Below are 23,194 nucleotides of genomic sequence, written 5' to 3' on the forward strand. Positions count from 1 at the left end.
GACTGGAGGCTAGAGCAGGCTGGCCCCTGCTCGAGGGGGTGGGGCGGAGACATAGGAGTGGGACAGAGGCGCTGGAGCAGTGTAGGGCAGAGCTGCAGGTGCATGCAGGACCTGCTGGAGGCTGGAGCAGGCTGGGTGCTGCTGCTCAAGGGGTTGAACAAACAAAACGTGTGCCTTTCCAAACACCGGGGAAATGCTCAGACCCAAGTTTTTTGCCAATTGCCTGGGCAGATCAAGCCTAGGGAGGAGGAACCGAGATGCATTTAGGATTTCTTTAAAAGCACACCAAGGTGTTTGCTAGAACTGCTTTTATTTTTCTGTTCCTGCTGTATTTTTGTGGGAAGACAAGTGCTGCGAGGAAGGAAGGAAAAACCACAGATCAGATGGTTGCTCCACCAATTTAGCTTTCCTGAAGTTATCCCACCCCTCGCACAGCATTCTTGCTTAGGATTGCCTTCCTTGACTGCCTTTTTACTTCTATCTTGTGGTGGGGGTTTATTGGGTTTCAGAAAGCAAAAGTTTTACTTTCCTCTCCCATCACACACACCCCTTCCCCCGCCAGGCCCCCAGTATGATAATAGTGTAATTATTTCAAGGAGATTATTAGCATTAAAAACCTAAGACCTAGTTTTGGGGAAGCAGTCCTTTACCTTTAAAGCGCGATCCTTTACCTGAAAGTAAGCTCAGTTGCTGGCAATCGGGCTTGCTTCTGAGTAAACCCTCCAAGGGTTGTGATTCACCCATTCAAAGCGTTGCACGCTTGCTTCAAAGCAAAGCCACCAACTACCACCAAGCTTACTCCTGAGTAACGTGCACCTCCAGAGCCAACCATTTTTTCTAAACTAAAACCTCAGTATTCAGGTTAAATTGCCATGTTGGCACTTTGCGATAAATAAGTGGGTTTTAGGTTGCAGTTTGGGCACTCGGTCTCGAAAAGGTTCACCATCACTGATTTAGACACTGGGTCGACAGAGAAAATGGCAGAAATTTCAAAAAATATGCACAGGATTGAGAAACAAAAATAATTTTATCTTTATCTTTCTTAATACTTGGAGTTATTCAATGAAATTTATTTAGGACAATTGAAATTTGCTGATGCAAGGTACACAAAGGGCTTTCCTTTCTTTGTGTGCCCAAGCAACTGTCATGCAAAATACATGACCTGGAAGATTCTCTTTAGCGATTATATGAATAGCTATACACAGACGAATATATAGCTATACAGTTTTCATAATCAGCAAATTTACTACTTTTCACCAGGTTACAACTAAAAACCTGTTTTAAGTAAGATCATGTCCTGAGAGATAGATACGAACTAAAATGCTATCATTTTTATTATTTTGTGCATTAGCTAAAAGAAAAATGCATATTTTGGAAAAGGCAATGCATTTCCCACTAAGTGCCAGCTTATCAAACAGAAATTTAAAGAACAATTAAAAGTTGAAAGATCTGCCTTAATGGAACAGGACAAAATAAAGATAGGAATAGAGGAGGAGGAGGAGGAGGAGGAGGAGGAGGAGGAGGAGGAGAGGAAAGGAGAAGGAGAAGGAGAAGGAGAAGGAGAAGGAGGAAGAGGAGTAGTCGTTTGGATTTATATCCCCCTTTCTCTCCTGCAAGAAGACTTAAAGGGGCTTACAATCTCCTTTCCCTCCCCCCGTGAGGTGGGTGGGGCTGAGAGAGCTCCAAAGAACTGTGATCAGCCCAAGGTCACCCAGCTGGCATGTGTTGGAGTGCACAAGCTAATCTGGTTCCCCAGATAAGACTCTACAGCTCAAGTAGCAGAGCGGGGAATCAAACCTGGTTCCCCAGATTAGAGTGCACCAAATTACACTCAAGGTTTTGGTATTAACCTTTAAAGTTCTAAACTGTCTGGGACCATTGTATCTGTAGGACCACCACTTCCAATGCACCCCCCAAAGAGAACTCCACTCTGAGAAAAAAACAATTTACTGGTGGTCCCTGGCCTGAAAAATGTCTGGCTGTCCTCAACCAGGGCCAGAACCTTTTCATCTTTGTCCTAGGCCTGGTGGAATGCTCTCTCAATTGAGACATGTGCTCTGCAGGACTTGCTTGTTTTGCAGGGCCTGTAAGACAGAGCTGACCCATCAGGTTTTTGGTCAAGGGCTGAAATACTACACAACTTAGCTGACATCCCTTCTCCCATTTCTTCCCCTATCCCTCCCCCCTCTTCCCTTTTACTTTGTGTCTTTTGTTAGTTTTGTTTAAGAACGTTCTATTTCTCTGCTAATTCATTTCCTCCCTCTAGTTGATTGTTTACAATCCTAAATGAGACACCAAGGTATTTAGACATTGATAATGTTATTGTTGATTTTAATATTGTACATTTGACTGCTGTAAGCCACCCTGAGCCCATCCAATGGCCACCGAAATCCAAAACCAATGATTGCTTACACGTAACTCCTCTGAATTAAGAATAATCATTGTGGTCCCTCAGTTCTGACTTTGCCTTCAAAATACTCTAAAGCCAGTAATGGCTGTAGCTGAATTCACTGGTACTAATGAGGACAGCTGAAGACAAGAATGTCTTTATCAGCTTTTATGACCTTCTAGGGGGGGAAATCTTCATGATGGTACACATTCTCCTAATACCTTTTTTAATTAAACATGTTCAACTGGCATGAATAATGGGAGAGGGAAGCATTACAATTTATGTACTCATGACCTCTCTCTGTCCCTGCTATCAGGAGACATTTTTTTAAATTTCAGATATTATTTCAGGTCTTCTCCAGACATCAGTGACTACATATTTAGCAATTTACTCATTTTGTGATGTCCACTGATGCAGCAGCAATTCTTCCCCTATCCCTGAGTGTCTGGAACAGCCACAGAGTACCCTTGCAGTCCAAATGGTATATATAACCTATCTGTAAAACAAAAAGTACTATGATATACAGTTCTTAATTTATGAACAGCTAAACTATTCCAAACATCTTCAAAGGAAACACATGAATACTTAAAACTTGCACAGGAAAGAAACACCATATTAGGGGAAAAATAAAACTCAACAAAACTTATCTTTCAACTCAGTCAATAAAAATGTATCAACCAGGACACATTATTTTAGTGTTCATTTTACTTGGATTTGGGTGCATACCAAATTATGTATTTATTGAGTATATTCATTGCTTACCCTTAACAAGCTCAAATTCAAATTATTTAAACAACAGATCCTGAAAATTCTGAGATATACATTGAAGCAGATCCTCACAGAGCAGATGGTCATGGTGCACATGGGTCTTGGGGGCGAAGAGGGGGCTCAAGCCACAGGTGCAACTTTCCTGCATCACGTTGGGGCATGTTTGGCCACTAGCAGAGGTGTAGCTCCAAGGGTGCGGGGGGCGCCCCGCACCTGGTGTGTGCCCCTGTGGGGGCGTGGTGTGGGCATTCCAGGGGTGGGGCGGGGATGCACCAGTACACCGTGCACTTTTCCCCCTTGCTACGTCTCTGGCTACCAGTCACCCCCTCCCCGTAGGAGCTGGAGCATTGAACTCCCTGCTGATTCTTCCTCCTGCATCCTGCAGTGGAGGAGGGGAGAGAAATGTGGCACAAATGTTCCTCTTTCCGCCCAAAAAAGCCTGAGTTGCTTTAAAAATAATCTTACTTTACTTCCTGGTGAGTGATAGCTGGAGGAAGACTAGGGTCAGGGAAAAGGTCAGAGAAGGAATGTCCTCCCTGCCCTGTCCCCACCCCAGTCTCCTCCTGCCCACAGCATACTCACCTGGAAGTAAGCTTAATTTTAAATCAGATACTTTTTTGTGGTGGCAGTGGGGAGGGGATGTGAGTGACATTATCCCTTGAAGCTCTCTTGTCCTCTATTTCTCTCACCCCCTTCTCTCTCTTCCCCCATTTTTCTCTCCCATTCCTGTTCTCTCCTTTTCTCTCTCTCTCTTCTTCCCTTTTCTCCTTGCCCCATTTCTCTCTCTCCCCTTTCTTTCTATCCTCCATTTCCCTCCATTTCCCTCTCTTCCCTGTTTCTCTCTCTTTCCCTGTTTCTTTCCCTCCCCCATTTCTTTCTTTCTCTTGTTCATTCTTTCCCTCCCTCTCCCCTTTCTTTCTTTGGGGGAGCTGGAGAGGGGAAGAGGGAGGCCCCTTCCCTCTTCCCTGTTTGTGACGATGGGGTGGAACTCAGGGGGAAATATACACAAATGCCATGCATCCTCACCTCCCCCCCACAAACATACACAGTCCAACAGGATCTAACCACATCACTGTGAGCAGATCTGGTCTCATATTGCATCCTCCTACACTGGTGCCAATGGAGATTAACAGCATCATCCTTAGCAAGTCTACTTGGGTCAATTCAATGGGGCTGCCTCCCAGAAAAATCTTTTTGAGATTACACTGTAGGATTCTTGGTGCCCCTTAGTTTCTGACTGCTCCAAGAACCCATAGGATAGGTTGTGGAGCCAGGCCAGCAGGATGATAGGCCCTGCTCAGAGAATGATGTTCTACATGGGAGAACTCAGGTGTAGCAGTGGTATGTGGGAAAAGACATTGTTTAATATTGAAAGCTATGCTTCTGGTGTGACATTCATACCTGCAGCCATCATTCACAAATGCAGCCATCAAGGAATGGGAATAAATGTATGTGTGAATTAGCCTGAATATATTGGAATGCCAAAAAGAGGGTGACTCAGTTCCAGAAAGAAACAACAAAATGGAGTTAACACAGAGGTGGTATATATACACCGGTGCATGGCATACTACTTACCTCAACCACACACTCAGTTAGTGGCCAGGATAAATCATTTTCTGTCAGTCTCAAACACCCCCCATGCAAAACAGGGCTAATACTGGGTCCATTGTAATTGAAATAATATTTGTGAAGGGCTTAAAAAATGCTATACATAATCTTGAGAGAAGCAAGGCTCAATGTTTCCAGTGCAAGAACACAAAGATACTTTTATTTTACTATCAACAATTGTATTGGGCGTTTAAAGAAATAACTTAAAAACACACTGGAGAAAAATAATAAAGTAATTATACAGTTTGTTTCATGTCAAGGTTGACTTCCCATAAACTTGGTGAAGGAGGAAAGTGCCATCAAGTTGCAGCCAACTTGTGGCAACCCTTGTAGGATTTTCAAGTAAAGAGGCATTCAAAGGTGGTTTGCCATTGCCTGCCTCTGCATATTTCCTTGGTGGGTCTGTTTTGATACAGTCATCTCAAAAATGGGTGTCTGATGTTTGGAGGGGGATGCAGTTTTAGTTCTTGCCCTGGGTGCCATTTTGTGTAGCTGCACCCCTGCCATGGTGTGAAGGAAGAGAGTGCCTTCAGTATAAGGGTAAATATGAAGACAAAGAAAACACTAAGGCTCATTCCGCACATGCAGAATAATGCACTTTCAAACTGCTTTCAGTGCTCTTTGAAGCTGTGCGGAATGGCAAAATCCACTTGCAAACAGTTGTGAAAGTGGTTTGAAAACGCATTATTTTGCGTGTGCGGAAGGGGCCTAAGCTTGTATTCCATCATTTCTACCTCTTTTCGTATTAACTACTACTGGGGAATCATCTGTCAGTTCAGCTCTTCCTAGCCCCTGCCCTGAGATTGTATTCTTCAGGCATGAGTGTAATATATTTTGAGTATTAAGTGAAGTAACATGTACCTGTGATGATACAATGCTTTCCCCAGCTTATGAACATAAAGGTACTTAATAGACTAGGATTTGGGAAACCCAAGTTCGAATCCTCATTCTGCTATGGAACCTTCCTGGGTAACCTTGGGCCAGTCACACACATTCACCTCAACCCTGTCAAGTATTTGGATAAGAGTCCTCCAAAGAGTACCAGGGGTGAGACACAGAGGCTGACAATGGCAAACTATCTCTGAATGTCTCTTGCCTTGAAAACCCTACTGTGTCTCCATAAGTCAACTGTGATTTGACAGGAAAGAGAAGGATAAGGGTGTTAATTCTAACGTCATTATATCAACAAAGAACAAACAGATGTACATTTTGATGCCATTTTTCAGAGTACACTTTGATGCCATTTAAATGTGCACCAGATTTAAGCTATCAGCTTTTGATTTAGCAAATGATTATGCATGTAGGAAAATGTTTGTGATCACTTAGCTGATCAATTATCACTTAGCAGAGTTGGTGCAAGAGGCTACAACCCTGCTTCCATTGCATTTTCCCTAGATAAAAATGAAGAGCAGCCCTAACCACAAATCTAGAGATCCATTATTGCCAAACGAACCAGATTACATGTTAGGCAGCCATAGAGCCAACAGAATTTATAATTAAGATAATTATGGTTGCTTAACTAATAATAAATATTATTATCTTGCAACATTTAAGACGTACCTTCTCTGCTAACAGCTCTCTAATTTTGCTTGCCTGAAGGCGAAACTTCATCAGTTGAGACTCTAGAGCTATGCATCTTTCTTTCCAGTTTATTGTTCCTTCAAGCTCTAGCAACTCTGCCATCCTTTGCTGTGTGGAGAAAATATTTGTTCATAAAGGTAATTATTTAACATAACCATGTGTCTTCCTACTTGATATATAAATAAAGGAATGTTATGGAAAACAGGGTAGATACAAAACATGTTCTTACACATCTTAATTAAACAAATTTAATAAAACTAGAAAAGTGGATGTTTAAGATGTTCCAAAGGCAAATAAAAGCCTTCCTCAAGGCTATTAAGAACATTCACAATGCCAAAACTAAATATTTAAATTTTCTGTATGCTAATTGTAGACTTTGCACAAACTATATACAGTTAGTATGGGACAGTCTGACGCCTGCTAAGGAAGGAAAACTTCAACAATTTATACTGGTTCCCTGGACTTTCAATACTACAGTTAAATCCATAATGACATTATATCTTTAAACTAATAATCACTACATCAGGGTAGGCAACTATTTGCCCCAACTGTTTCCAAAATGAAATGTCTACCTGTGAAGATGCTGATGTGCCAGAATCATGAGAGTGGAAAGAGATTTGTACTTGGACCATAGGCATTCCTCCCATTAGGCAAAGTGGGCAGCTGCCCAGGGTGCCACCTTGTGGTGGGCGACAAAAATGCAGGTTCGTTTGTGGGATTTTTTGTATTTTCAGTGTTTTTTCTGTTTTTGGCCTGCAGGGGGCGCAGGTTTTATGCTAGCAGCACCAAAATTTCCGGGATTTTTTGGGAGACTCTCCTGATGATATGACCCAGGTTTGGTGAGGTTTGGTTTTGGGAGTCCAAAGTTATGGGCTCCCAAAAGGAGTGCCCCCACCCCCATTGTTTCCAATGGGAGCTAATAAGAGATGGGGGCTACACTCTTGAGGGTCCATAACTTTGGACCCCCTGAACCAAACTTCACCAAACCTGGGTGGTATCATCAATAGGGTCTCACAAAGATACTCTGAAAGTTTGGTGCTGCTATCTTAATAATTGCACCCCTGACAACAGGCACCCTCTAAATTTCCCCAGATTCTCTTTTTAAATCCACTCCCTTCCTGCCAATGCTTGTTTTCTTTCTTTTTTTATTCTCTCAATGACTAATAAAGGTTGTTGTTGTTATTATTATTATTGTAGATTTCACAGCTGCCAGTTTATTATTCTTATTCTTATTAAATCCACCCCCTTCTGCATGGATTTAAAGGGAGAATCTGAGGTCCCCAGTTTTAACATTGAAAGGGATGCTGTTTCAGGGTGGGGGAGAATCCACCCCAAAATAGCATCACTTTCAATGTTGTTTAAACTGGGGACCCCAGATTCTCCCTTTAAGGAGGATTTAAAGGGAGAATCTGGGCTTCCTTGTTTAAACACCATTGAAAATGATGCTGTTTGGTGGTGGATTCCAGCATCACTTGTTTAAACTAGGAAGCCCAGATTCTCTTTTAAATCCACCTTAAAGGGAGAATCTGGGGTCCCCAATTAAAATAACATTGAAAGTGATGATGTTTCCCCCAATTGGGGGGACTGGATACAACACCATAAAATATTTTCATAGCATTAATAAAACATTTTGAAAGCATTTTGAAAATGTTTTCCAAAAATTATTTCTGCCATGTGGCATGGCCCATTGCTGTGTTCAGATTTGTGAGTTGGGGGATGTTCTATAACAGTGGTTCTCAACCTGGGGATCAAGACCCCTTTGGGGGTCGAATGACCCTTTCACAGGGGTCGCCTAAGACTCTCTGCATCAGTGTTCTCCATCTGTAAAATGGATAAATGTTAGGGTTGGGGGTCCTGAGGAACTGTATTAAAGGGTTCCAAGAAACAATATTCAGTTGAGATACAGTGTAGGTTCACTTGTATAAAGCATGAGTGGAACCACACTTATTGTAGAAGGTTTATTCATATCAATAGCAAATTATTTGCTTTGGTTTTCCCAAAAAGCAAAGATCTGTGGAAATATTTACTGGCACAATACATGCTGTTTACAGTTCCACAGTAAATGATCTTACTTATGAGTCAATGACTTCCCGTCTCTTGTTCAAGTCCTCAAGGGGAAAAATAAATGAGTTCATCACTTTGGCTTGCCTGTGTGTTCTGATTCAGCATTGTGAACCTACACACATTTTCCCTTCTGTGTTGCTTTTTCTTCTTCTTCCCTCTGTCTGTTGCATTCTTATCCACTACTCCTCAAAAGAGCTCAGAGTCTGAGTGCAAGTCACTAGCCAAAAGTCACCCAGTGAGTATAACAGCAGTGAGGAGATCAGAGCCCACATTTCCCAGATTCTAGTCCAGCACATTAACTAGATCAGTATTTTTAATAAACTGACTTTTATGAGCTAAGTTGGTTGGTCAAACAGCTAGGTTATAATTATGACCCGGAAAACGAATTCCAAACATTTTACAGCCCAATCCAGAGTAGGGCTGGGGCTGAAGGGACTCCTGGAGGCAGCATGGCCCTATGCTGGTGGAAATGTCCTCCTTGGGGCACTTACCCCAATACAGAGGCAAATCTGCCAGCAGGTGGTCACTGCAGCCTCCCAGGACACCTAGATGCAGCACCTAGTGCAACATCAGAACTCCCATGCCACTGCCAAGGTAACAGAAGTATTCCAGAGGCATGGCCAGGAGTGGAGTCAACATTAGTCAGCTTCCACCTCAGTTTTCCCTCTGGATGTGCTGGGGCCCCAGGTTCTGACCTACATCACCACTTTGGATAGTGTAGGTCCATGGAGCCCTGTGGAGGGCTTTCTGGCAGTGTGGAGGGTTGCTTGTCTTTTTTCCCCTCCTTGTGCTACTGAAAAGCCCCCTGGAGGTAGTGGGGCAGCTCAGTAGCAGGGCTGTCCATGCCTGCCTCTGAATTGGGCTGTTACTCAGTATTCAATGGACTGGGATACAGTGTATTTTTATTTAAATATGTGTATGATTAATTTTAATATTTTATTTATAAAGCAAAACATGATCTGGAAGATTAATATCTGGAATAGATTTGGGTTAGCAGTATTGGCGGGATAAGGAATGGAAAAGAAGGATTAAAGTCCTATACTTAAATATACTTAAATAGACATAAGATTCAAAACACTCAGGCTCCTTCTGCACATGCAGAATAATGCACTTTCAATCCACTTTCACAACTGTTTGAAAGTGGATTTTGCTAAAAGGTGGATTTTGCTTAAAAAATGATTTTTTTAAGGAAGAAAAGATATTTTAGAAGGCTTCTACCACCAAAAAAAATGTAATAAGGCCCTGATCCAACAACAGCTTCTACAGTCACTAATCCAAAGACACATCTAAAAAGGAGAATAGAAAAAGTAAGGCTTTACTAAATAGGGCTGAAACAGCATTGGAGCCATTAGCGACTCAGTAATGAATATTTATACTGAGGACAGAGTGAAAATTTGTTCCTATTTAAATCACAAGAAAAACACCCAGTGACTTCAGTGAGGTCAAGGTTTTGCCCTAAATACTTTCCCAATACAAAATGTAAACAAACACGACATAGAAGAACTTTGTTACATCTTGTAACAGTAGCTCATTTTTCCAGTTAAGAAAAATATGTACTCTTCAAGGGCCAAAATATAAAAATATGTTCTGAAATAAACTAGTTTTAAACAAACCATTGGTTGCGCTTTCATTTTTTAGCAAACAAAATTGAAAATAATGGCTTCACTTCTCTACTACCTGCAAGAACACAGTAGGAAACAGGTACACAGGCATTAATGCTCGGTTGTTAAAGGGTAATTGTTATCTATTTGTTTTGTCACAGCTAAGTGGGGACTGATCCATTCAGGAAGGAGGAGCCTGAATGTTGGCCCTCTCCATTAGTGGGGCCCCCATAAGGGGCCTTGGGGGGTGGGTTGAGTCTTGGTGCTGCAAGCCCAGGCTGTGCTGAATGCCCTGGCTTGCATCCCCAGGGGATATTCACTGAGAGGCCAGCACCCAAATGGCTCCCACTATCTTGCTGTACCTGGTTCCCCAGCACTTGGGCCTGGGGGAAGGATGTCACAGGGGGAAGCAAGTGTGCTGCCCACTGACTTGATCTGTCCCCTATACTGCTCCTCTGCTTCCTCAACCAGCAAACCAATAAATAAGCTGTGGCCAGTTTTATTCCACAAAAACAGTGTCTTGTGTGTTATTGTGGGCTTCTTTCTTCCCTCCTTCAGATGCAAACTCCTTAGTATCTTAACACAATGCCAGTGAAGTTTCAGGCATAGGATCTTTGTGATAGTGGCCAATATTCCAGGAAACATTCAGAAATAGTCAGTACAAAGTGGGACTTACAGTATCATACTGTCTGTAACTGAGGACCTAGGGCTGTCACTGTCTTGTTCTTCACCAGCAAGACAGAATAAGGAATGCAGAACAATGCCTCCCTTCTACTAGAAATCTGACTGTTGTGACAACTATGTTTACTTAACTTGAAGTCTAGTTTCTTCCCCAGGTATGCCATCAAAAGGGAGGTCGTCTTAAATCTGCATACAAGTTACAGTTGTGTCCAATAATTTTTTGTGGTGGCAGTGGGGAGGGGATGTGAGTGACATTATCCCTTGAAGCTCTCTTGTTAAAATAACATTTTAAAGAGGATTGCCTTAGACCGATTACGGACGACAAGGTTTCCGCAACTTCAAAACGATTTGACTGGGGAGTCTTTGTTTTGGGGCATGTTCAGTATTATCACCCACTGCCCTGTTTGCAGCAGGGCAGGCATTACCCATCAGCTGGCTTTTTGCTTGTGTACTGGGGGGGGGGGGCAATGTTTTCTATCGTGCATGCGTCCTTCAATTTTTAATATGACCCTTAATGTTTCGCTTCAATCTTATCAATAGATCAATCTATTGATGAATTGATGTATCAGCATAAAAAAGTAAACTATTAAAGAAAATCCTGAATACGGCATCTGTACACTTTGCCTGAACATTGATAGTCTTTTATGGCAGGAAGTGAGGGGGGAGTAATGGCGGTGTGCAAACTGCAAAACTGCAAAAGGACAATGTGAACTTCCATTTGCTAAGCTCCCCAGGTTCACAATCATCTATCTCCTGATCGGCTGTAAACCCAAGTGTCAAGGCCAACGGGCTTTCCCCAGTGTGCTCTGGAATCACTGATTGCTTGTGTATAAAACTATGAAGCTGGAGACATCGCCGTTTGTTGATCAAATACAGGGGCAAATTGGGTGTTTGAACTGATCAACTAGGCTTATTATACTTACTAATTTTTAGGGTTAGTACTGATTTATCCATATACCAATATGGTTATTTAATTTTTTAAAATCTAAAGATTTAAAGATATGCAGGAGCAGGGAGGCCGTGGGCAGTAGAAATGACAAGACGTGGGAAGTAGTCAGCAATGTGGAGGAGGAGGAGGAGGAGGAGGAGGAAGCATGCAAAGCCGCACAAGGGAGCGGGGGTAAGACTAGATAATTGGCTACAGGTGGAGGGGAGAGGTATGGGGCAAAGCAGTGCCCACTGGCAAATCTGTCCTGCTCTGACAGTGAAGCAAAATTAAAATCGTGCTATAAGTGGATGTGCTTGCCTCAGAGACAGTGGAAAGTGAAAGAGGGGCTAGATGAAATACCTCTGTACAAGAAATTTTGCCATGGTGGACATTTGGCTCCTCCATGCAGCAAACACCTTGTGCGTAATTGGCCTTATATTCAGAGTTGTCTTCCTTTCAAATAAATGTTGGTGAAGTTTTATTATAAATCTGTATTAGATATCGGGAACTTCTGATAACATTCATAGGCATGACTACAATCCTATGGAATAATTATCTAAGGATTTCTATTATACAAAAATAATGCTATTTCACTCTGAGTACTGGACTCCTTTAAATTTCCTTTCAGTTCAAGGTTATTCCCTTATCACAAGGCAAGAGAGAACTGACCATATTCCTACTCAAAAGCAGTTGTTCTGGGAGCCCAGCCAGCATGAGGAGCAGGAGAAAATTCTCAAGGGTAAGTTTTCACAATCTGGACAATGACAAGCGTTTTCTGTGTGCTGCATTCATATCTGCATGTCTTTGCATGTGGGCTGGAGCAGATTAAAAAAGCAAATGTAATGATCAAAGAACTTGAAGAACAGTTCCCTTACTGGGGCTGAATCTGAACCAATACTCTGGAACCTATTTTATACACCAGGACAACTACAGAATATATTAATAATGAAGGAAGAGGGTGTTGAGAATGAATATAGTGCATGCCTTTCCCAATGGCTGTGTGCTAACAAGTTCAAGGCAGACTGCAGCTTCCAGGCAGACTTGAGTCCCTACTCAGGTTTTCAGATTTTTCAAAAATATTTTTATCCTGCTTTTCTTGCCATTGTGGATGCAAAGTGGTTCTCCTCACAACAATAACCCTGTGAGGTGGTTTGGACTGAGAGACAAGGTCACCAAATGAGTTCTATGGTAGAACGGCATGAGAAGGTGGTTCTCCCAGACCCTAGTCAGACACTGTGTGTAACCACTACACCACACATATAGAATACATGTACACATGCCACCTACAGACATGTCCTGCCGTTTCCCAGCACTGCAGTTCACAATGATGTGCTTCATCATCCTTCAGCAACAGGCAACTAAATTCCATGTGTCACTTTGTCAAACAGCCAATACTGTAAAAAGAAAAGTCACAAGGCTCGCGCAGTGAAATCCTAAACAGAGTAACATCCTCCCAAGTCCACAGGAGTCAGTGATACAATTCTGTTCAGGATGGCATTGCAAAAAGCCCCTGTCCCTAAATCTCATATGTTTTGCGGACTGGAAGGGAACGGATAGTTCAGAAGCAACCCCCCACCCTTGCCAATAATCAATCACTTCGCAGGTCCTGACGGCGTATGGAAAACCATGTTGCATGCCTCTGACCTCACTTTCAAACCCTGCCGCTACGTTGTCAGGGATACCTAAGATACTCTGATCAAACCTGGACTTTCGCTACACCTCGACGAGAGAAAATGGGCGAAAAACAGAAGACAACCCCGCCTGATTGAATCTACGCACTCTGACAACCTTTTTAAAAAAATGCTGTTTGCTAAAGTTCTCCACACAGCTGGAAAAGAGAAAGAAGGGAGAAAATGGGGGAAGGAAGGACGGAAGAAGAAAGAGGCATGACTAACAACGCTACTGCTTTCCCTGCTCCCAGTTAAGTCCCTCCGCCTAAACTTTAGCAGCGCCCCATTCCTGGGGAGGGGGGGGGCAGGAGAAGTCGAGGTGGGGGACAAAAAGTTAAGGCAAACCTGCGGGGGAAGGGGCGCTCCGCTCCCGACTGGCGAATCTTCTGCAGCGGAGATTTCAGATTTTCCCAGCAGAATTGCAACTGCCTCCACGGAGAGTTTCCTGGCACAGCCTATCCCCCCAGCCCCAACAGCGGCCGGGGGCGCCTGGACTGAGCGGCAGCCCGGCCAACCACTCAGCAACAGTTTAGGCGGGGCTGGAAGGCCACTCTGCAAAGGAGGTGGCTGCGACACCAAGACCTGTAAAGTTTGCGCTGAAGGAAGGAGAGGGGAGGAAAAAACTACCACGCGTCGCCCGGAGTATGAAGAGGGAGGGAGTTGTTCTCTCTCTCTGTCCCACAAGTCGAGATATATATTTTTTTACGTGCTTAACTTTCCAGTACATAACACGTGCAGGCAGCCCGATTCTGATTCACACATGTAGGACAAAGAGGTTGCAGAACGGGCACACCATTTCGGACAGCAGATGGAGGATGACCCCATCGTGTTAAATGCTGTCTAAGAAGAAAAAGAAAACGCGCATATCATGCAAAAAAGAAGGTGACTAATCCATCCTGATGTGCCAGTTTTCAGTTTGCAGGGAATTCTGTATTAGGTACTCTAAGAACTGGAATCAGGTGGCGCAGTCTCATCTGCTGCAGCCCAGGTATATCATTACCCTGCTTTATGGGGACCAAGATTTAACTTGGCCTCTGATGTAAGTGTGCGTGTGTTTAGATGTATCATTAACAACCTATGCTGGACAAACTTTTTCTTGTCCCCCGACAGCCTCCTAACCCTAAACAACTTTTCACCCACACCAGCACCCTTGCTAACATGGCCATAGAGTGGACTCTGGGACCAGGGCTTGCACCAAACCAAGATGCTAACTCTGTCCTCATACCCACTGTGACAACACAATCACTCGACCTAACAATACCAGCCATGCCATTACAGGTTCATTCACTTGCTCATCTTTAACATTAGAGGGAGGGGAGGGAGGGGAAAGGGGCAGTCATCTGGACATGCGAAGGGAGGGGGAGGGGTGGCATGCTAGGGAGGGGTGGGAGGGAGGGGTGGCATGCAAGGGAGGGGAGGGGGCCTGGCATCTGGATCTTGCCCGCCCACCCTAGCGGAGGGGGAGGGGAGGGAGGGGTAGCATGCAAGGGAGAGGAGGGAGTGAGGGGTGGCATGCAAGGGATTATATATATAATCTAGTGTCTGCAATGCCCTTTCACTCCCTACATCAGATAAACAAGTCAGTCCCTAAGCAAAAGAATAAATGGACATAAATCCAACATTATTAGAATGTTGGATTGTTATTGGTTTTAATTAAATTATTAACTGTTATATTGTGTTGTGCGCCCCCGGAGGGCGGCTAATAAATCTAAAGTATAAATATAAATAAATAACCATTACACTCAGTGGGAGAACATTTTAATATTCCAAGTCTTTCCCTTAGTGGCAATCCTCAAACTAAGAAACTTCAGGGGGAAATTACAAGGCAGGATTGCTAAATTTGAGTTCATTCACAAGTTCAGAACAGACCCCCACCTTGCCCCAGGGCTGAAAAGGGACATAGCATTCTGATCTCACAAGTGATGCTAATTTTCTGCCCCAAGAATCTTCCCTCTGCTCTAATCAAGCAGACTGAAATATGCATTGTACCTTTGCATCCTTTACAGACGTTCTTTACCACACCCCTCCCTTTTTTTGACTGGGTTAAAAATACTCAGAGATCTCCATTCCTACTCTTATCTGGTGAAAGGAAATTTGACCTTGAAAAACTTGTACTCTGAAAATTCTGTTGATCGCTAAGGTGGTACTAGACACCAATCTAACTGTACCACTGCAGACCAACATGACTCACCTCTGAGACATGCTTAGAGGTACTCTGCGGCCTTGAACTCCAGTGTTCCAGGGCCAACTACTAGCAAAGCTAAATCTGGTGAGTCCTTGTTCAAAGGAGGAACTGAGCCCTTAACAGATAATCTGCTGCTTTTAGGACTCAGTAAACTCATTATTTGGTGCAGGTTGTGCATGTGGTGTATTATTTGTGCACATTACAATGGAACAGTTGGTTCCCCCCTCTGATATTTGTGTCTACTCCCTAGTTGTACTCCCTAGTTCTGTTAGTTAGAATTTTAGACTGCATGACTGCCTTTGTCTTGAAATCTGTTGCACTCATCTCTGTAACTTCTTGCTAATAAATGGATGCTGTGCTGAACACACCCATCTCAGCTGTGTGAATGTAAGCAGGAACCTGAATGAGTACCTGATTCCTGATTAATAAGCAAAAAGGAACATCACAGTGCATGTCCTGATTTGAACCCAATTCATCATGCTGTCAGAAATATGACATTGATTGTTTTCGTGTTTCTAAATTTGTACCCCAAAAGGGGTTGACTGTTTAACACATGATTACATGAAGTGTCTTTTAGCTGCTTTAACACAATTTGTTTATGGAGAAATAGAATACATTTAAATAAAAAGAGAATGGCACAAGTTAATGTTGTTTGCTGTGGGGTATAAAGTATAAGGATGTTTACTCTCTAGAGGCTAAAGGTTTGTATTGCCACCATCTTTACTACAATTGTAAAATCTACACTAGACCTTTGCAAACAGCATTCAAACATGGCATAGTGTTACATCCTCAAATTGGTGTGAAAATGCCTAGAGAGACATTTTAAAGTTGAATATAATAGGAGGCAGTATGAGTTTTAAAATTGCACAACCAACCAAATAGTTCCCCCCCACCCAATGTATGAAGCTAAACTGAGCCTTTGAGCAGCCTCTTATGCTATCTGTGGACTTGTTATATCAGGATGAAATGTGCAAAAGAAACAGAATGTACATCTTCTCAGCATACCAATGGGCAACACACCAATAATCCACTGTCATCCTCTCAATGCTACAAATAAATAACTCTATACAGACTTCTCCTGTTGGTTACAGTTCCTCACTGGGTTTCAGGCAGAATGCTTTTGTCACTCTGCCCAAGCTGAAATAAGTAGCAAACAATATTGTTTACAACACAAAAAAGGATGCAATAAACAGAACAATTCAGACACAGTCAAAGAAGTTGACAGAGACTGTTATCATCATGAACAACAAATTATTATGTCAGTTTAATTAATTATCTATGCAGGAGCAAAGCTAAGCAGACACACTCAAGGAGTTTTGGCCAGAAATGTTCCATCTACTACACAAACTGGCAACCAATCATTTCCATCATTTTAGGCACTGACACAATCACAGTAGGGCTTTCTGGACATACAGATTCTATAATCAAACCATATGCCATTAGCACCCCACCCACCCACAGTTATTTGTGAGATATCACTGGCTTCCTGAGAAAACTACAATCCATTGGTAGTCTTCCAGGAATATTATCTCAGGCACTACTATAAACCAGCCACCAGAAACATTTTTTTCTGGTAATAGCATAATACATTTTGCTGCCAAGCTTTGCTACTTGATCTTCATTCAAAATAACTTCACAATTTGCAACTGTTTGATGCTTCAGGTTAATGACACAGCTTTGGATGTCTACATGGGCCCACAACCACAGTGGGTGTAGTGATGACCCATTGTATGTATTTGATAGAACAGGCTCTTGCTCATAAATGTTTATGTTGAAATAAGGTCATATTAGTCCTTAAAATGCCACTAGACTTCTGTTTATTTTTTAGTGTATGCTGTCGTCAGTGTAACCTTGTGGTTCCTTAAAGACGAACACATTTATTGTAGCAAAAGCTTTCATGAGACTGAATCCACTTAATCAGATGCTTAAAATTGTACTGTCAGTTTTATATTGCACCTACACACACTCATATGTATAAAAAAGAGTAAAGATTGCCAATAGGCGTAAAGAAAAAATCCTTCCTCCTTAGTAGAGGGCCAATGCAGCGTTATTTACCAGGTAATGTTCTTTACCTCCATGCCATTGAAAGCTTCAGCTGCCCATTTCCACACATTAAACTTCTATTAAAGGGAAAGCACATTTTTCTTCATGTCTTCTGGCAACCCTAGGAGAGGCTGTTACAAATAGATGAGCAGATCAAGCAGTCAAAGTGATAGACTCCTTATGGTGCTGTGCAATTCAGAGATCTAGGCAGGAAAGTAAACTATCCCAGTGGAATGTATGTGGATTAGTCCCAACGGGAACAAACTGGCTAAGTAAATTAAATAGTCTATGCAACAGGCAATAATGCTCATCAAGTCAGCTGGCCATTCTTATTTCTACAGAGACCCAGAATAATAGTGTCAGACTTACCCGACACATCTAACATTCACCAGTAACAACAGAAATCACTGATTGTTACTTACACCGCTAGTTCACATCCGTTCAACACAACATCCATGATCCACAGGCCATTCTAGATAATGATATTTCTCACACAAGTTTTGGATGGGAGGTTTTTCCTTGCATGCAGACACACCCCTAACCTAATACATCTCCTTTGCAACAACAGTGGGGCAACCACAGAGGCACAAACCTGGGGCCACAACAATGATCCCTGTGTTGTCCTCACATATACTTATTACAACACCTAATAACATCAGCTATAGTATCTTGGGTTTGTGCACTTGCCCATCAATAATGATGCCAATGTGTGTTAATAATACCCTTCTGCTGTCTGCACATGCAAATAAGCCCCTTTGCAGAAGAAAATATGGACACCTGAAATTAAAATTGCAATATCAAGAAACCAGTAGAAGAAAATAGCAGCTTCCCAGCTACGCTTTTCTGGCAAAAGAAATTCAAAGGCAGATGCCAGCTGCTGAACTAGAATTCATCAAAAGGTTTGACACAGTATCTCCTCCCTAGGGCTGAACAGGGATCTCAAACTGACTATAGGTTCTAATTATTTTAGAAAAATCTGAAACACCTCCCTCTTTGCAGGTGTTGACATATTAACCAAAATAAGTTAATACTTTATGTAGTTTCTTGATTCATTTGGAATCTTTCTTAATATCATCCTGTACTTTTTTGATATTCAGGCCCCCTTAATCCTGTTATTTCCACCCCCCATCTCCTAAGTAAAAGGGTTGTTAAGTGACGATACAGTAGTAATAGAAGTTTAGACCTGTAATAAAATGTGTTAGTCTTTACAGAGCAACAAATAAACTTGTTTACTTTTCCTGCAACAGGCCATCCATTTTTCAACTGATTTATAACTTTGCTTAAGATTGCATATGCCTACTCTGTTGGAACTACCATTCTGGAAGATGCAACCAATGAAAATTTTTATAGCTGGTTACACAAATCAAGTCAAGCCACATCTGATTTAAGAACATAAGAACATAAGAACTAGCCTGCTGGATCAGACCAGAGTCCATCTAGTCCAGCACTCTGCTACTCGCAGTGGCCCACCAGGTGCCTTTGGGAGCTCACGTGCAGGATGTGAAAGCAATGGCCTTCTGCTGCTGCTGCTCCTGAGCACCTGGTCTGCTAAGGCATTTGCAATCTCAGATCAAGGAGGATCAAGATTGGTAGCCATAGATCGACTTCTCTATAAATCTGTCCAAGCCCCTTTTAAAGCTATCCAGGTTAGTGGCCATCACCACCTCCTATGGCAGCATATTCCAAACACCAATCACACATTGTGTGAAGAAGTGTTTCCTTTTATTAGTCCTAATTCTTCCCCCCAGCATTTACAATGTATGCCCCCTGATTCTAGTATTGTGAGAAAGAGAGAAAAATTTCTCTCTGTCAACATTTTCTACCCCATGCATAATTGTATAGACTTCAATCATATCCCCCCTCAGACGTCTCCTCTCTAAACTAAAGAGTCCCAAACGCTGCAGCCTTGTGTGGCTCTTAGCATGTACAAAGATACTGTGGACCCACTGTGCCCTTGATTACTATAAAATGGAATGTTGTGTATAATATTGTGTATAATATAATTGAGTATAATATGTGCAATTTCTTTTTGTTAGTCGTCCAATACAACTGTAATATTTGTTTTGATTCTTTCTTTTTTCTGTTCTGTTACTATTCATAATGAAAATAAATTTTACAAGAACAGTGAGAAATAGTTCCCACAACAAGATTTTGAAGTACTCAAATCATGTTATACTTAAAATACTGTATGCCAATAAAGGCTTGTTTATACTTAAAATACAATGTACAATATATGCTTACATTTGTCCTTAAGTAAAAAATAGATACTCCTTACTTATTGTAACCCTCCCCCAGACAAGGAAGGAAGATTAAATTTGAGGCAGCAATAATTTGTGATGGAAAAATTATGAATCCCCAGAATTTTTAATGTTCTGTGCAAAAAAAAAATCTTCCACACTATTTTAGGGGACTGTTGTTTTTTAAATGATTTTAATAAAGTTTGGTGTCAGTAAATGCAAGGTTTGGGTGGGTGAAAAAGCATAATTGCACTTTCCAAAGTTGAGGGCTTCTCTGGTTTTATCTGATTTTCACAAAAAAATGCCATGGGTGAGAGTCTAAAGATGAATGTGTAAATATAAAGAGTATAATTTTTCACGTATTGCAGCAACTATACATCAACTATTGCAAAAAAACAAATCCCTCCAAAAGTTCACATAGATTCACACTCACACTGCAGTTTAGGCTATATATATACTTCATTTTAAAAGTACAATTGCATGAGACAGACATTTTGATGTCAATATTGATTCTGAGATGAACTGCACTGTGCAGCAAATCATTTAAATGGCCAAATCCAGATTGTGTGTGTGTGGGAATCTACTTGTGGAGGAAGTGCATGGCTGTACCAAAGCATTTGCCCTCTTTGCTGGCATAACGGGCTCCTGCATCAGTGGAGAGGACAAAGGCTACAGCAGCCAGCCGCCTTCCAGCTCTGTAGTGGCAAAACCTGGAACCTGGGGCAGCCTGAAGCTGTGCTGGCATCCCAATTGGATGCTGGCACGGGAGGGCAGACTGGGGCATTCCTGAGGGTGGAGCTGATGTTAGTCAGCTTCCACCCCAGGTTTGCAGCTATTCATGACACGACCTTGGCCCTGGACTTACACCATCCGTTTAGGTGGCGTAAATCCATTAAGGAGGGCTTACTGGCAGTGGTGGGATCCAAAAATTTTAGTAACAGGTTCCCTCGCCAGCCCCCCCCCCAGCAAAGGGGTCAGAGGCATACCTAGGCAAACCTGAGCCCTGGGCAAAACCTGAGTTGGATGCCCCCCCCCATGGGCAGCCAACCCACCATGACCCCCCCAATTTTTTTTTGCACCAGGTCATTTTTAAATCATTATCACATTATAGAAAATGCCCCAACTCACAAATCTGAACACAGCAATGGTGAAACACACAGGTTCTTTGATAGAGACTGGTGAGATAAAAGGTACAAAAGGCTGAGAATCAATGAATTGCAGTACCTGAAAGGGATTAACCCAGTTCAGGGAGTTACATTATTAGTCGCAATTGCTATATGGAACCTTCACGTTCAAAGGCAGTATGCCTCTCGGGGAGGCGAGGGCGTGGAGATGGAAAAGCGGACCCAATTAGTAACCCCCTCTCGGCATACACAAATAATTAGTAACCCACTCTCGGGAACTGGTGAGAACCTGCTGGATCCCACCTCTGCTTACTGGTATTGGGCTGTGTGTATGTGTGCGTGTGTGTGTGTGCTTTTTCCCCCTTGCACCACCAGAAAGCAGCAGGTGGCAGGATGGCACCACAGTGGTGCTGTCCCTGGCTGTCAGGGGCTCTAGATCGGGCTGTCCATGTTTATTAACTTTTGGCACAGATATAGACACAATATTATATTAATTACTGGCTTCCATTCGGGGCCATGGGAAGTGCACACCATTTCATCACGTGGGGGGTGCCGGGTCCTCATGCTGGGGTGCAGCTCACTGGCTGAGCTGTTTGCTGTGGCTGCAGGCCGGCTCCCCCTCCCAGAGAGGCCCAGGGAGGCCAAAAAGGGCAGGATCTGGCTTGCCGTGGCCGCCCAAGCCGCCTGCCTGGGCCGCCTGCTGCAGAGTCCTGTTACCAGCCTCCCTGCAGGCAAGCTTCTGCCCTCCCCAGGCCCTAGAGAGGGCAGTAGCTGGCCTGCAGAGATGCTGGGGGGTGGGGCTTGATGGTGGGGGGCCAGCACTTGGCAGCTCTCCCCATGCCGGGGTGCGGCTCGCCAGCTGAGCTGTTTGCTGGCTCCCCCCCCCCCGGGGGGAGGGTAGGAGCTGGCCTTGGCAGACCCTCACTGTGAGTTGGGGGTCTTGGGATCTTCATAAAGAGATCCTGAGTGTTGCCTTCTGAGCCAGTGGAGCTGCAAAGCTGGGACATTCCAGCATGGACTTGCCCACTGCCAAACCCACCAGTTTCCTGAAGCACTCCAGGAGAAAAGACAGTGAAGAGCAAAGGCTGAAGCTTTCACTTGGTGCAGAAATGTGCACTTGGCAGCCAAGACCTCCTCTCTGCTGAGAAAATGCCAGGAGAAACCAATAAGTCATTAAAAGATCTGGACCCCATACTCCTAATGAGTAAAGGGGCTGAAACAGCTTGTGGAGAGGAGCTTAATGTGGGACCAACTTCATCTGTAGGGGAATGCCATATAGATGTGACTGCAGTGAGGCTAAAGCCATTGTGGGATTAGTGCAGCTGTAGTCTTGTTGATGACCCTACCAGTTGTTTGATAACACATCTTACGAATCTTTGCATCACCTGATCTTTGCATTGCTTGTTGACCTTGGAATATGGGCTTTAACCCTGATCTGAGGTCTTGGGACATCTTCTGACTTTGCATTTACATTGTCTGACTTCAGCTTTGATGTTGAACTGTGACCTGAGAATCCCTGCTGTGAGATCCTGAGACTTGCCTCCTATCTGGTGGTCTGGACACTTGCAGTTAACTTCTACCATGTGTCCCCTTATTTGTCTTTTTTTTCTGAAGTGAGAAGTCCTGGTGTTTGTAAAAGGCCATCAGAAGAACAGTTGCCTTTTATGGAACACCTTTTTATTTGAGGCTTGCTAGGTGCCTCCCTTATTCTCTTTTATGTGCAAGGCTTTCAGGTCTGGCTCTCATAGGTTTTCAATTTAGGGGCTGAGTGTTTGTACAGCCTTCTTGTAGTGTTTGAACAATTCTATCTGACTTTTAATAGTGGGTCAGTGGTTTATGCTGTTTGCACATACTCAGGTTTTAATAGTTTATTAATTAACAGTTTTATGGTGTTTTGTTTTTCTCTGGAGTGGTTGTAACCCCCATGCCCAGAATGGGTTGAACCAGTAAGGGGGTGGAGACTCAGAGCAGCAGAAAGGCTGCAGAGCTCTTTGGAGACGACAAGGCTACCAGACTCGGACCTTGATTTCTATAAGCCCTTAACACCTTGTTAAGGTAAACTGCAATATTATTGGGAACTACTGGGAAGATAGTTGTTTGTTTTTCCTATGTTGTAAATGTTGGAGTTTATTGTTTCAGGGTTTCTTTTTGTGGTTGTAATGGGTGAGAGTTCTCCTGGAAACCTTCATCATGTTGCATCCTGTTCATCAAGCCCTTGGAGTCCTCAGGAGCCAACCCACTTGCAAAGAAGAACTGGACTTGGCAGTATCAGTAGACTGTAACTAGAAGGACTTGAAATGCAACCTGAACAGGAC

At 43.0% G+C, this 23,194-nt stretch overlaps 1 protein-coding gene across 1 annotated transcript in view; it reads right to left on the reverse strand.

Annotated features, from left to right (window-relative positions):
• PLEKHH2 (pleckstrin homology, MyTH4 and FERM domain containing H2) overlaps positions 1-13,830 on the reverse strand; it is a 75,753-nt gene extending 61,923 nt beyond the window's left edge. Inside the window, exons 1-2 of the mRNA XM_048483004.1 lie at positions 13,636-13,830; positions 6,326-6,454 (exon numbers count right to left, since the gene is read on the reverse strand). Of these exons, the coding sequence (XP_048338961.1) occupies positions 6,326-6,448 (123 nt within the window). The 5' untranslated portion in view covers positions 6,449-6,454; positions 13,636-13,830. The remainder of the gene's footprint in view (positions 1-6,325; positions 6,455-13,635) is intronic.
• Between the last annotated feature and the right edge of the window lie 9,364 nt (positions 13,831-23,194).

Source organism: Sphaerodactylus townsendi, linkage group LG01, assembly GCF_021028975.2.
Source record: "Sphaerodactylus townsendi isolate TG3544 linkage group LG01, MPM_Stown_v2.3, whole genome shotgun sequence".
Taxonomy (NCBI): Eukaryota; Metazoa; Chordata; class Lepidosauria; order Squamata; family Sphaerodactylidae; genus Sphaerodactylus; species Sphaerodactylus townsendi.